At 41.1% G+C, this 14,623-nt stretch overlaps 1 protein-coding gene across 2 annotated transcripts in view; it reads right to left on the bottom strand.

Moving 5' to 3' along the window:
* LCMT1 (leucine carboxyl methyltransferase 1) overlaps positions 1-14,623 on the bottom strand; it is a 65,746-nt gene that overhangs the window by 19,886 nt on the left and 31,237 nt on the right. For both annotated transcript variants that reach the window (XM_028110200.2, XM_088029055.1), the window contains exons 4-6: positions 14,478-14,554; positions 12,887-12,948; positions 1,185-1,287 (exon numbers count right to left, since the gene is read on the bottom strand). In XM_028110200.2, the coding sequence (XP_027966001.1) occupies positions 1,185-1,287; positions 12,887-12,948; positions 14,478-14,554 (242 nt within the window). The remainder of the gene's footprint in view (positions 1-1,184; positions 1,288-12,886; positions 12,949-14,477; positions 14,555-14,623) is intronic.

The raw sequence follows: 14,623 nt of genomic DNA, 5'->3' as shown, positions 1-14,623 counted from the left end.
TATTTTTAAAGTAACTTTCTGTTTTCCCTACCTTCCCCTCAAGCCTCTCTCTTGAGTTACTCACCCAAAATATTGTTGAAAGTGTCATCTTCACTGACAGTAAGCTGTGTAGACATGTCTTTATCCCCCTCTACTGTTAAATTCCAATCTAATTTTGACCAGAATCAGTGTGCTAAAACCACACATCTCACTCCCTTCCACTGCTCCCAAAGGTACCTGCTCCCAAGAATTTGGTGTGAACCCTTCTGGTCCATTTTTAAAATGCTTCTGTGATACATAGATATGAACATGGAAGTACTGTATTTTGAGGGTTTGATTTTACACATTTGGTATCACACTATGTGTATTATTCTGCAACTTGATTTTTTTTTTTATGCAACATTACGTTTTTGAGCTCTCTCCATGCTGATCTAGGTCATGCATTTTACATGTTGCTCACTCATTCTTCTCCTGATGGACATTTAGAACGTTTCCAATTTTCTGCTACTAAAAACAGTGCCTATAATGAACACCCTCCTTGTACAGGCACACAGACTTTCTCGGAGTACACACATCCAAAAGTGGAACGAACTACTAAATCACATGGTACACATGCTTGCAATTTTAGTAGATACTTACAGATTGTTCCTCATAATTCACTTGCACCAATGGCGCACGACCATTCTCATTCTCACATAACCTTGCCGACACTTGATAATGTCAGACTTTTACATTTTTGCCAACTTGGTTCGATTAAAATAGAGTTCCATCTCATCACCAATGAGGTTCAATACCTTTTTCATATGATATTCAATTTCTTTGAGCTACTTTGTCATCTCCCTTTTGCCTGTTTTCATATGGGACTTACTTTTTTTTTTAATAGTAGCTTATCTTTATCTATTCTGCATACTAATCCTTTATATATCGCAATTATACGTTTCTATGCATATAATTATCTTTTCTCAAACTTTATGATGTTAGGCATCAGTATGTCACAAAAGCAATACATGTGATTCTGATGTGAAAACAAGCTTGAGAAACTTCGCTTCTAAAAATACTTCAGAACACCACTCTCAGTAGCAATGAAATGATAAACAGTTCAGAATAAAAAATGGGACACAGGTATACTGCTGCAATTTTAACTGGCCTTATTTCATATTAGCAAGAAGTCACAAATGCAGAAGAGGTTAAAAAAAAAATCTCACTGTGGATTCATGTTACATTTCTTTAGTTTCTCTTCCAGTTCAGGTAAATCTCGGAGATCTGCTCCAATAATGGCATATCTCTTTGAATCTAACAGGTGTCCATCTGCAAATCCAAGAAGAGATTATCATTTTAACAGAAATTAACCAAGAGATTATAATTTCAATGGGTATAGTTCTTTCAAAATTAAAGTAAACTTATTGTTTTTCTCCATTATAAAAATACATCCTCTGTTGTGGGGGAAAAAAATATCAGGAATGAAGAGGGGAGAAATGAACTAAAATCATACCTTCCAGAGATAACTATTAGTATTTGAGTGTAGAACATCCTGGGCCTTTTTTCTATGTGCTTAAACTCATATATACAACATAAACACATTCTCACACAAACATACACACACACCTCACACAGAAAAAAGCAAACAGGGCCAATTCTTTCAGAAACTGCTTTTCCTATTTAACAGTAATATCAATGACATCCTTCGCTGTAATGATTTCCTAGAATTCCATGAGTGGATAAAACAACTTACTCAACCAATCTCTCACTATCGGGCATGTGGTATTGCCAAGTTTTCTCCATCTGAGGCACTGTAATGAACATCTTTATATAGACATCATGAAGCACCTGTCAAATAGGTCTCTATGAGTGGAATTAGGAGGTCAAAGGGTAAGCCTATGTAAATAATGGTACCGATTGGCTGGCTGCTCTCTAAATGTTGTGCCAATCTGTGAGATACTGTGTTTAAAGGAAAATTGTCTCTATACTTAAGTATTTACAAATAAAATGATAACATTTGCTTTAAAATACTCCAGCAGAGATTGGATGGAATGGTTTTTATACTGGTTCTCAAGCTTTGGCAGCCATCAGAATCACCTGAAGGATTTGTTAAAACACAGACTGATGGGCTCCACTCCCTGAGTTTCTGATTCAGCAGATCTTTCAAAAGTAGAAATTTTTTCAAATTCTTTTAAAAGTTAGAAACCTGTATTTCTAACAAGTGCTTAGGCCGTGTTGATGCCCCTGGTTTAGGACTAACTTTTAGAACCACTGGTACAGATGAAGTTGGTCATAGTTAAAGTTAGATGTTGGGCACATGGAGGTTCACTGATTTATTTTTATGTATGCCTAAAAATGTTGTCAATTAAAAGTTTAAAAAATGGATTGTAATTTTCTTTTTAAAGATTTTATTTATTTATTTGACAGAGAGAGACACAGCGAGAGAGGGAACACAAGCAGGGGGAGTAGGAGAGGGAGAAGCAAGCTTCCCTGTGGAGCAGAGAGCCCAATATGGGGCTCGATCCCAGGACCCTGGGATCATGACCTGAGCTGAAGGCAGACACTTAACGACTGAGCCCCAAAAATGGATTGTAATTTTTTTAAAAAAAGGAAACTGCTTGGTTGTTTACCCGAAGCATTTCTTGCTCAGCTTCCTCAAAGGTACAAACCATGGAAGGAACTGGAACATCCAACAGCCATTCTATATTGTTGCTAATAGCTCAGGTTCTCTCAGCTCTGAGAGGTCACAGTAGAAAAAGGGAAAGAGGCTAAACCATAGTGTCTGAAAACTCTCATGATGCTGATAACCCCATTCAGCTGACTCAAATACACTGGGCCACACACCATAAGCTAAAAGATGTACCTCCTAGGAACCTGCTAGATATCAGACATGCAGGGAAACCCGAAGTTGGAGCCCCAGGTGCCACAATGCCCAAGTCAGAAAAGGAATATAAAGACTACGAAGGCACTTGTCTGCCCTATTATGAGATCAAATAATGATTCCCAAATACCTGTGCACCTTCTTGCAAATAGCGTACATGCTACTAAAAAGTGTGCTTGGAGTGAGTTATTCTATCCCTGATCAAAAAAAAAAAGAGTTGAGATGTACTACAAAAACACCAACACATTCGTTCATTTGACCATTCAGGTGCATATATATTTAACCAACAATCTTGGCATGCCAGGCATTGTTCTAGGTGTTGGGGACACAGTGATGAACAAGAGACAGGTTGCTGCCTCTCATAAGGCTTACCCCCGCAGAGGAGGGAGAGAGCCAATGAATTATTAAAGAAAGGAAGAATTAAGAGAATATCAGAGTATTAAGTGCTAAGAAGCAAATAAAAGGTGATTAAAAAAAAAGAGTGGGAGGGATAGTGTTCAGTCTTTCACCTGCTGGTCATGGAGGGCTTCTCAGAGGAGGCAGTAGCTAAGCTGAGACAGAGGTGATCAGAAGGAGCCTGGCAGGCAAAATTAGGGGAAAAGAGTTCCATGGTAGAAGGAAGTGGAAGATCCGAAGATGACAGTCAGGCAACAGCAGGACAGTGTTCTGCTCAGGACAGCCAGATCAGAGTTACTGTAGTCAAAAGTAAAATCAGGAGGCAGACGGAGGAATGCTTAACCGTGTGGATCCCAAACAGTGGGAAGATTTAAACAGGGGAGTAAGAGAAGCTGATTTACTCCTTCTAACTTACTTTTCACCGGGTGCCCATCTATATACTTTGAGTTTTCCTCCCCATGCATAGTTCAGCTTAAAAAAAAGTGTCAATTCAAAAATGCGTATTTTTTTTCACTTTAACATTCATGAAATCAGGATACATCAAATAGTCAAGAAACACCAGTTTAACTTGCCAGCACTTTGTGTTTCCTAATGATAAAGAAGCAGTAGTGAATCTTACAATCACAGCCTCATAGGTTTGATGAAGGAAGGTAATGTTTCAATGAAATTTGTGCCACTTTTATGATCACCTATCACTTTTGTCAAGCCTTCACTCACATTTGTATTTCCCTTATTTTTATTCAAATTCTCCTTTCTCGGTATGCTGGCAAGATCAAAAACTAAAAGCAAAGGACCAGAAAATGTGCCTACATGAGAAACAAACACAGAGTTCAAAAGCAAGCAAACAACTAACAAAAAAATCTGCCCAAAAAACACTGATGAGGGACTTTTATCAAAGAATGTATCTTTATGTTCTAAAGGATTCCTAGCAATTGAAAAGAAAATGAAACAATGCCACTGACACATTCCCAATGGACTTTACAAAGGAATCCTGCAGGCCAATAAAAGGAAGGAAGGATACTCCAACTCCGTAGCACATTCAAAGTTATTCTAAAGATTTTAAATAGGTTTGCAAGATAGGCAGAAATTTTTGTTTTAATGGTAACAGCCACTGTCAGTGAAGGTGTAGGGAAAGAATCCTCGTCTACTCTCATGAAAATACAATTTACTAAAGAGGGTCTTGAAGAACAGTTTGGCAGTAGCTATTAGAATTCATAAGGGACAATTCCTTGAACCAGCAATTCCTGCAAATATGGACGTGTACCTGTGCTTTCTACAACACTGTTTACTAGAAAACCATAAAAAAATGCAGCTATCTAAAGGACCGTCGGTACTGAATACATTAAGTGAAATGGAATTTCCATGCCAGGGAGAACATAATGAGGCAGACCTATATATGCCAATAGGAAGACAGTCATGAGCCACTAGGATGCAAAAAGAGCGAGTTACAAAACAGGACATGTAAATTATTCACCTTATTAAAATTATACACAAATCTATTTTAAGAAATACAGATTCACTAATTCAACAGATATATATTGAACTCTACAACCTATGTATTTATTCAATGTGTACATACCTTCTTTCAACAAAAATTTATCGAAACTTCTAAGTGCCAGGCACTGGATCTTATTTATGTGTGTGTTTTCTCATGTATGATATTGATCCGTCTCTAGGTGCACTGTTCCTTCACAAGAGAAAACACTCCGAACATTGGTTATCTTGGTGGGGGGAGAGATTGTGGAGGGTCCCTACTTTCTACTTCATACATTTGTGTACTGATGGATCAAAGGTGATGCCAAGTGTTAGCTCTTCCATTATAGGTAATCATTCTGACACAAGTACTCACCAAATACACAGAAAACCAGGAGAGCTACAGTGTGGAGAAAACAGCTAGGCCAGCACATGGCAAAGCCTGCACAGGTTCTACTTATAATTTGTAGGAGGAAACAGAGGATGGGGGAGATGTTCTACATGGAGGCGTTTCTTCACGAGGAGCATGACTATGGCACTGTGGTTGCATAGAGGCCTCTCTGGCTGTCCAGTGTTTCCTGTGTGATCTGTGTCCACCATCCAAGAAGGCCATCCTTCTGGGCAAGTATTCTTCTTCTTTTTTTTTTTAAATTTATTGTTATGTTAATCACCATATATTACATCATTTGTTTTTGATGTAGTATTCCATGATTCATTGTTTGTTCATAACACCCAGTGCTCCATGCAGAATGTGCCCTCTTTAATACCCATCACCAGGCTAAACCATCCCCCTACCCTCCTCCCCTCTGGAACCCTCAGTTTATTTTTCAGAGTCCATCGTCTCTCGTGGTTCGTCTCCCCCTCTGACTTACTCCCCTTTATTCTTCCTCTCCTGCTGTCTTCTTCTTTTTCTTTTTTCTTAAACCATGTTGTGTTATTTCTTTCAGAAGTACAGATCTGTGATTCAACAGTCTTGCACAACTCACAGCGCTCACCATAGCACATACCCTCCCCAATGTCTATCACCCAGCCACCCCATCCCTCCCACCCCCAACCACGCCAGTAACACTCAGTTTGTTCCTGAGATTAAGAATTCCTCATATCAGTGAGGTAATATGATACATGTCTTTCTCTGATTGACTAATTTCACTCAGCATAACACCCTGCAGTTCCATCCACGTCGTTGCAAATGGCAAGATCTCATTCCGTTGGATGGCTGCCTAATAGTCCCTTGTGTATATATACCACCTCTTCTTTATCCATTCATCTGTCGATGGACATCTTGGCTCATTCCACAGTTTGGCTATTGTGGACATTGCTGCTATAAACATTGGGGTGCAAGTACCCCTTCGGGTCCCTACATTTGTATCTTTGGGGTAAATACCCAGTAGTGCAATTGCTGGATCGAATGGTAGCTCTAATTTCAACTGTTTGAGGAACCTCCATACTGTTTTCCAGAGGGGTTGCACCAGCTTGCATTCCCACCAACAGTGTAGGAGGGTTCCCCTTTCTCCACATCCCCGCCAACATCTGTCGTTCCCTGACTTGTTAATTTTAGCCATTCTGACTGGTGTGAGGTGGTATCTCATTGAGGTTTTGATTTGGATTTCCCTGATGCCGAGCAATGTGGAGCACTTTTTCATGTGCCTGTTGGCCATTTGGATGTCTTCTTTGGAAAAATGTGTTCATGTCTTCTGCCCATTTCTTGATTGGATTATTTGTTCTTTGGGTGTTGAGTTTGTTAAGTTCTTTATAGATTTTGGATACTAGCCCTTTATCTGATATGTCATTTGCAAATACTTTCTCCCATTCTGTCGGTTGTCTTCTGGTTTTGTGGACTGTTTCTTTTGCTGTGCAAAAGATTTTTATCTTGATGAAATCCCAATAGTTCATTTTTGCCCTGGCTTCCCGTGCCTTTAGCAAAGTTTCTAGGAAGAAGATATTGCGGCTGAGGTCGAAGAGGTTGCTGCCTGTGTTCTCCTTTAGGATTTTGATGGACTCCTGTCTCACGTTTAGGTCTTTCAACCATTTGGAGTCTATTTCTGTGTGTGGTGTAAGGAAATGGTCCAGTTTCATTCTTCTGCATGTGGCTGTCCAATTTTCCCAACACCATTTGTTGAAGAGACTGTCTTTTTTCCATTGGACATTCTTTCCTACTTTGTCAAAGATTAGTTGACCATAGAGTTGAGGGTCCATTTCTGGGCTCTCGATTCTGTTCCATTGATCTATGTGTCTGTTTTTGTGCCAGTACCATACTCTCTTGATGATGACAGCTTTGGAATAGAGCTGGAAGTCCGGAATTGTGATGTCGCCAGCTTTGCTTTTCTTTTTCAATATTCCTCTGGCTATTCAGGGTCTCTTCTGGTTCCATACAAATTTTAGGATTATTTGTTCCATTTCTTTGAAAACAGTGGATGGTATTTTGACGGGGATTGCATTGAATGTGTAGATTGCTCTAGGTAGCATTGACATCTTCACAATGTTGGTTCTTCCAATCCATGAGCATGGAACGTTTTTCCATTTCTTTGTGTCTTTGTGTCTTCTTCAATTTCTTTCCTGAGTGTTTTATACTTTTCTGAGTACAGATCCTTTGCCTCTTTGGTTAAATTTATTCCTAGGTATCTTATGGTTTTGGGTGCAATTGTGAATGGGATTGACTCCTTGATTTGTCTCTCTTCTGTCTTGTTGGTGTATAGGAATGCCACTGATTTCTGTGCATTGATTTTATAGCCTGCTACTTGACTGAATTCCTGTATGAGTTCTAGCAGTTTTGGGGTGGAGTCTTTTGGGTTTTCCACATACAGCTCTCAGTTTTTCCCCATCAAGAATATTCGCTGTAGGTTTTTCATAGATGGCTTTTATGATATTAACGTATGTACCCTCTATCCCTATACTCTGAAGAGTTTTGATCAAGAAAGGATGCTGTACTTTGTCAAATGCTTTTTTTGCATCTATTGAGAGGATCATATGATTCTTGTTCTTTCTTTTGTTAATGTATTGTATCACATTGATTGATTTGCGGATGTTGAACCAGCCTTGCAGCCCAGGGATAAATCCCACTTGGTCATGGTGAATAATCCTTTTAATGTACTGTTGGATCCTATTGGCTAGTATTTTGGTGAGAATTTTTGCATCCATGTTCATCAAGGATATTGGTCTGTAATTCTCCTTTTTGATGGGGTCTTTGTCTGGTTTTGGGATCAAGGTAATGGTGGCCTCAAAAAATGAATTTGGAAGTTTTCCTTCCATTTCTATTTTTTGGAACAGTTTCAGGAGAACAGGTATTAATTCTTCTTTAAATGCCTGATAGAATTCCCCTGGGAAGCCATCTGGCCCTGGGCTTTTGTTTCTTGGGAGATTTTTGATGACTGCTTCAATTTCCTTAGTGGTTCTAGGTCTGTTCAGTTTCTCTATTTCTTCCTGGTTCAATTTTGGTAGTTGATACATCTCTAGGAATGCCCCCATTTCTTCCAGGTTATCTAATTTGCTGGCATAGAGTTGCTCATACTATGTTCTTATAATTGTTTGTATTTCTTTGGTGTTGGTTGTGATCTCTCCTCTTTCATTCATGATTTTGTTGATTTGGGTCACTTCTCTTTTCTTTTTCATAAGTCGGGCCAGGGGTTTATCTTGTTAATTCTTTGAAAGAACTAGCTCCTAGTTTCCTTGATCTGTTCTACTGTGATTTTGGTTTCTAGTTCATTGATTTCTGCTCTGTAATTTATTATTTCTCTTCTCCTGCTGGGTTTAGGCTTTATTTGCTGTTCTTTCTCCAGCTCCTTTAGGTGTAGGGTTAGGTTGTGTATTTGAGACCTTTCTTGTTTCTTGAGAAAGGCTTGTATTGCTATATACTTTCCTCTCAGGACTGCCTTTGCTGTATCCCAAAGATTTTGGACAGTTGTGTTTTCATTTTCATTGGTTTCCATGAATTTTTTTAATTCTTCTTTAATTTCCTGGTTGACCCATTCATTCTTTAGTAGGATGCTCCTTAGCCTCCATGTATTTGAGTTCTTTCCGATTTTCCTCTTGTGATTGAGTTCTAGTTTCAAAGCATTGTGGTCTGAAAATATGCAGGGAATGATCCCAAACTTTTGGTACCGGTTGAGACCTGATTTGTGACCTAGGATGTGATCAATTCTGGAGAATGTTCCATGGGCACTAGAGAAGAATGTGTATTCCGTTGCTTTGCGATAGGATGTTCTGAATATGTCTGTGAAGTCCATTTGGTCCAGTGTGTCATTGAAAGTCTTTATTTCCTTGTTGATCTTTTGCTTAGATGATCTGTCCATTTCAGTCAGGGGGGTGTTCAAGTCCCCCATTATTATTGTATTGTTGTCAATGTGTTTCTTTGCTTTTGTTATTAATTGCCTTATATAACTGGCTGCTCCCATGTTAGGGGCATAGATATTTACAATTGTTAGATCTTCTTGTTGGATAGACCTTTTAAGTAGGATATAGTGTCCTTCCTCATCTCTTATTACAGTCTTTGTTTTAAAATCTAGTTTGTCTGATATAAGGATTGCCACCCCAGCTTTCTTTTGGTGTCCATTAGCATGGTAAATGGTTTTCCACCCCCTCACTTTCAATCTGGGGGTGTCTTTGGGTCTAAAATGAGTCTCCTGCAAACAGCATATGGATGGGTCTTGTTTTTTAATCCAATCTGATAGCCTGTGTCTTTTGATTGAGGCATTGAGCCCATTTACATTCAGGGTAACTATTGAAAGGTATGAATTTAGTGCTACTGTATTGCCTGTAAGGTGACTGTTACTGTATGTTGTCTATGTTCCTTTCTGATCTTTGCTGCTTTTAGGCTCTCTCTTTGCTTAGAGGACCCCTTTCAATATTTCTTGGAGGGCTGGTTTCGTGTTTGCAAATTCCTTTAGTTTTTGTTTGTTCTGGAAGCTTTTTATCTCTCCTTCTATTTTCAGTGATAGCCTAGCTGGATATAGTATTCTTGGCTGCATATTTTTCTCGTTTAGTGCTCTGAAGATATCTTGCCAGTCCTTTCTGGCCTGCCAGGTCTCTGTGGATAGGTCTGTTGCCAATCTAATATTTTTACCATTGTAGGTTACATATGTCTTCCCCCGAGCTGCTTTCAGGATTTTCTCTTTGTCGCTGAGACTCGTAAGTTTTACTATTAGAGTCGGGGTGTTGACCTATTATTATTGATTTTGAGAGGGGTTCTCTGTGCCTCCTGGATTTTGATGCCTGTTTCCTTCCTCACATTAGGGAAGTTCTCTGCTATTATTTGCTCCAATATACGTTCTGCTCCTCTCTCTGTTTCTTCTTCTGGGATCCCAATTATTCTAATGTTGTTTCGTCTTATCGTATCACTTATCTCTCGAATTCTGCCCTCGTGATCCTGTAGTTGTTTCTCTCTCTTTTTCTCAGCCTCTTTATTTTCCATCATTTGGTCTTCTATATCACTGATTCTCTCTTCTGCCTCATTTATCCTAGCAGTTAGTGCCCCCATTTTTGATTGCACCTCATCAATAGCCTTTTTGATTTCGACTTGGTTAGATTTTAGTTCTTTTATTTCTCCAGAAAGGGTTTCTCTAATAACTTCCACGCTTTCTTCAAGCCCAGCTAGTATCTTTAAAGTCATGATTCTGAACTCTAGGTCCGACATCGTACTAATGTCCGTATTGAGTAGGTCCCTGGCAGACGGTACTACCTGTTGTTCTTTTTGCTGAGATGATTTTTTTCGTCTTGTCATTTTGTCCAGAGGAGAACAGATGAATGAGAGAACAAAATGCTAACAGGTTTACAACGTCCCCAGCAAATATACTGTATACAAATCAGAAAAGACCTGACACCAGGGGAAAAGAAAGGGAAAGAAAGAAAAAAGAAAGAGAAAAAAAAAAGAAAAAAAAGATAAAAACAAAAACAGAACAATACAAAAAAAGCAGAATATGATCAAATATGATCAGGCTAGTGCATAGATCAGTGCCACACACTAGATTTTGGGCGTATTTTGGTCCCTTAGAAAAAAGTGCCTCCTAAAATTTTAAAGGAAGAAAGACATATATGTACAAAATAAGGGTTGATACAATGAAGGGATGGAAGATGACTGTAAAGATGAAAATTATAAAAGATTTTATAAAAGGACTTGATAAGAAGTTGTTTGAAAAAAGAAAGAAGATTTAAGAAAAAAAAAAAAGAAAAAACGGAGAGAATGTGATCAGGCAGGAGACTAGAACAGAGCCATACACTAGTGATTTAGGGTATATTTTGATCTGTTAGAAGAAACTGTATGTCAAAATTTTAAAGAGAGAACAACATATATATATATGCCAAAAATAAGGGTAACTACTATGAAGGGATAAAATATGACTCTAAAAATGAAAAATAAAAAAATTTTTTTTAAAAAAGAGATTGATGTTGGTTGAGAAAGGGAAAAAGAAAAATAAAAAAAAAAACAGTTAACAAAAATTAACTTTGATGAACTAATGAATCATGGTAAAAAAATGCCATGAATTCTATGTGCAGTATTCCCCTAGCGCTGGAGTTCTCCCGTTCTCCTTGATCGGTAAACTTGGTCTTGGCTTGCTGGCTGTTCGTGCTGATCTTCTGGGGGAGGGGCCTGTTGCTGTGGTTTCCAAATGTCTTTGCCGGAGGCTGAATTGCCCTGCCCTTGTCGGTACAGGCTAAGCAAGCTGCTCGGGTTTGGTCTCAGGGGCTTTTGTTCCCTGCAAGCTCTCGGTACAGCGTTGGAGGACCAGGGCAAAAATGGTGGCCTCCCAATCTCCACCCGGAGGAGCTGAGAACTCAGGGCCCCATTCCTCAGTGCGCCCCCAGAGAAAAGCAGTCACTCCCGTGTCCCCGATCTCCGGCCACACTCCGTGCTCACCTGGCCTGTGACCGAGCGTTGCTATCTCTGGCACCCAACCCCGTGTGGAGTCTCCAAACCCAGCAGATCCCTGTGGTGCGCTCCCGCGCCGCTCCTCCCCGGGAAGGAAGGGGAGTCTCCCCGGATCTGCCGCTTGTTGGGTCCCTGCTGGAGGAGCAGTGGCCCGACTGGGCCGCGGATCACAGTTTATGGCAACCCTGAGCTGAGAGCCCGCGCCTCGGCTCCGTCTCTGCAGCCGGCTTCCCCGCTCTGATACCTGGGAACTCTGGCGCACTCAGGCACCCCCGGTCTTTCTGTGACCCCAAGGGTCCTGAGACCACACTGTCCCGGGAGGATTCCACCCCCTGCTTAGCCACTGGAGCGATGTCCCTCAGCGGAGCCAACTTCTAAAAGGTCCGATTTTGTGCTCCGCGGCTCTATCACTTGCCAGAAGCGGCCGACGGAGGCCCCCTCCCCCGCTGTCTATCCTCCCGACTATCACCTCGGATTCACTTCTCCGCACGTCCTACCTTCCAGTAAGTGGTCGCCTCTCTGTTCAGAGAGTTGTTGCTACTCTCCTCTTCGATCTCCTGTTGAGTTCGTAGGTGTTCAGAATGGTTTGATCCCTATTCAGCTGAATTCCTGAGACCAGACGAAATCTAGGTCTCCTACTCCTCCGCCATCTTCCTCCGCCTCCTGGGCAAGTCTTCTGACCTGAATTATTAATAAGTCCCTTGAACTACTCTGCCAGACACAGACTGGAAACGATGGAACATTCTGGAAGAGGTTTCCCTTGGTTTGAAAGGCATAGAAGTGAGCAGAAAGTTGATGGAAACACTCATAATAAAAACGTGAGGCGAAAACCGGAGCACAGGGGCCAAGGAGGTGACCTAATAGGTGGAGCAGGTCAGGTACAGACAGCAGGGAACAGTGGGGGCGGGACTGGATGGTGACTGCCCCCCTCCATGAGGCAGCCATGTAGGAGGGAGGGTCTGATGTTGCCGGACTGGATGTTCCCAAAGAAAGCTGGAAAGGGAGAAATTCCGGAAAAAATCTATTTTTGCACACCATTTGCAAATCACTGAAACACACTTGTAAAGATTTAACAATGGGGACCTATGGACATCTGCTCTAAATTGCTTCACGGTAAATGTGATGCAGTGTAAATGTATCAGCAGAAGTACATGCTGTGTGACATCATGGGCGCACACACATTCTGACGCACAAACACACACACACACACACACACACACACACACACAGACACCCCATATTTCAAAGGAAAAGGGGAAAAAAAGCAAAGAGAGTTCTATAGTCCGTACTGTACCACGTAGGTTAAGGGTACTTGCCGTTTTGAAGTGGGTCCTCTGAATGTAATTCTATAATGGGTTGTAATAAGAAAGGTTTGACTCTGTGGGAAGATGGGAAAGAGAGAGAAATGAGTCCAGGAGCTGTTTCAGCAAAACTGCAAACACCCACTCCAGAAACGGCAAATACATCCTGCAAGGGCCATCACTGCACAGGGCCTTCTGCTTCATGACATCTGGCCCCCAGCACACACACTCATACTTCAGTGGATCGGGGTTCAGGCGAGGTCACTAAGCAGGACACTCCGAATCAGATGTCCAGTCACAGTCTGATCATAAATACTGAAGACTCAAAATCGCTCAGGATAGTGAGCAAGAATTTTCCCGATGTTTCAGTGTTTTCCAAGCCATATCTAGTTTCCTGCCTCTTCTCCAACAAAATTTTTAACACAGTGCTTATTGCTCACAGTTAACTGAAAAACGGACTCTATTCAGACCAGAAGTCAGTAACATTTATGTGATGAGTCTCCTCCTTCACAATATGCAAAAATCAGACCTCAGAGAGCCAAATCCTCTATCAAACAACCACACACAAAGGCCAAAGCATTTTTCAGCCCAGAGGCCACCTCTGGGCTTAAGTGAGAGCCCACTTACTCTTATTTCACTCGGGGTTCCCCAACAAGCTAGGATGTCCTCTGCAGATGCACAGCCTCAGATGCCAGACGGCAACTAAAAAGCATATTTACCGTAACAGAATCTTGTATTTGGAAAGGGTGAAAACCTTGTTTTTATAGGATAAAGTAGAATAAGCTCATACTTGAAAAATATGTCCAGATGTTGAGAATTAGACATCTCTGAAGGACAAGCTGAAACTTCCATGTGCACTAAAAATTTTTTTAAATATAAGACCTGGCATTTTATTGAAATCACTCATTTAAAAACAGGGAAGGGAGTACAGGTCAAAACCACTAAGAAACCTTGACTTTGGCTTGAGGCCAGGGTTTAAATCTCAGCTCCACCCTTTCGTCCACAGGTGCCCTGACGGATATTCGCTTCACTGCTTTGAGCCTCAGCTTCCCCACTGGAATTCACGAGTCTGCTCTGAGCACTGAATGATGATCCAAGTGAAGCATTTCACATGGTGCTACAAAAAGTCCCAGCAGAGATTCACAAACTTGTCCTCTACAACTCTGCAAACTTTTTAAAATCTGGCCTCAGAGTGGCCCCTGGAATATCTCACGTATAGTAAATGACTGAGTTCGGCCTTCTCGTCATTTGCACAAACAATATTTACTTGACATCTGCTCTGGGCCTGGCACCTCTCTATGCCCTGGAGAGATCCAAGTACACAAAAGACACAGAACAATTCCGATGATTAAACTATTGTAGGTCATTTCTTCTCAAGGTTCAGAGAAATGACGTTAATGGACAGAACAGTCCCAAGGGAGGGTGTCTACTGCATTTGGAAGGACTGCTCGAGAGGTTGGAATGAGGATCCCAGGGCCAGCAAGAAAGCGGTGTGGGGGTGCAAGGAGAGCCCCGTAAAATGAGGTCTCCGGCATGCAGACCAGCCCCCTACTGACCGCTGCCTCTGAATCCAGAGGCTCTGTCCTCTGGTCCAAGCCACACTTACTTGAGGCTGTGCAGCTTTCTCGTGACTATCATTGGAAAGTCGACCTCAAAATATTTACTTGGGAGAAGATCTTCATCCTGAGGAAAAATACACAGTGAGTTTTCTAATTCTGTATTCCCTCATACACTGACTGACCATCTTCACGT

This window comes from Eumetopias jubatus, unplaced genomic scaffold (assembly GCF_037043125.1).
Source record: "Eumetopias jubatus isolate StellerSeaLion01/CBP00866 unplaced genomic scaffold, mEumJub1_p1.0 scaffold_12, whole genome shotgun sequence".
In the NCBI taxonomy this organism is placed as follows: domain Eukaryota; kingdom Metazoa; phylum Chordata; class Mammalia; order Carnivora; family Otariidae; genus Eumetopias; species Eumetopias jubatus.
The sequence above is the reverse complement of the archived record's forward strand: the minus strand, read 5'-3'. Positions and strand labels throughout refer to the sequence as shown.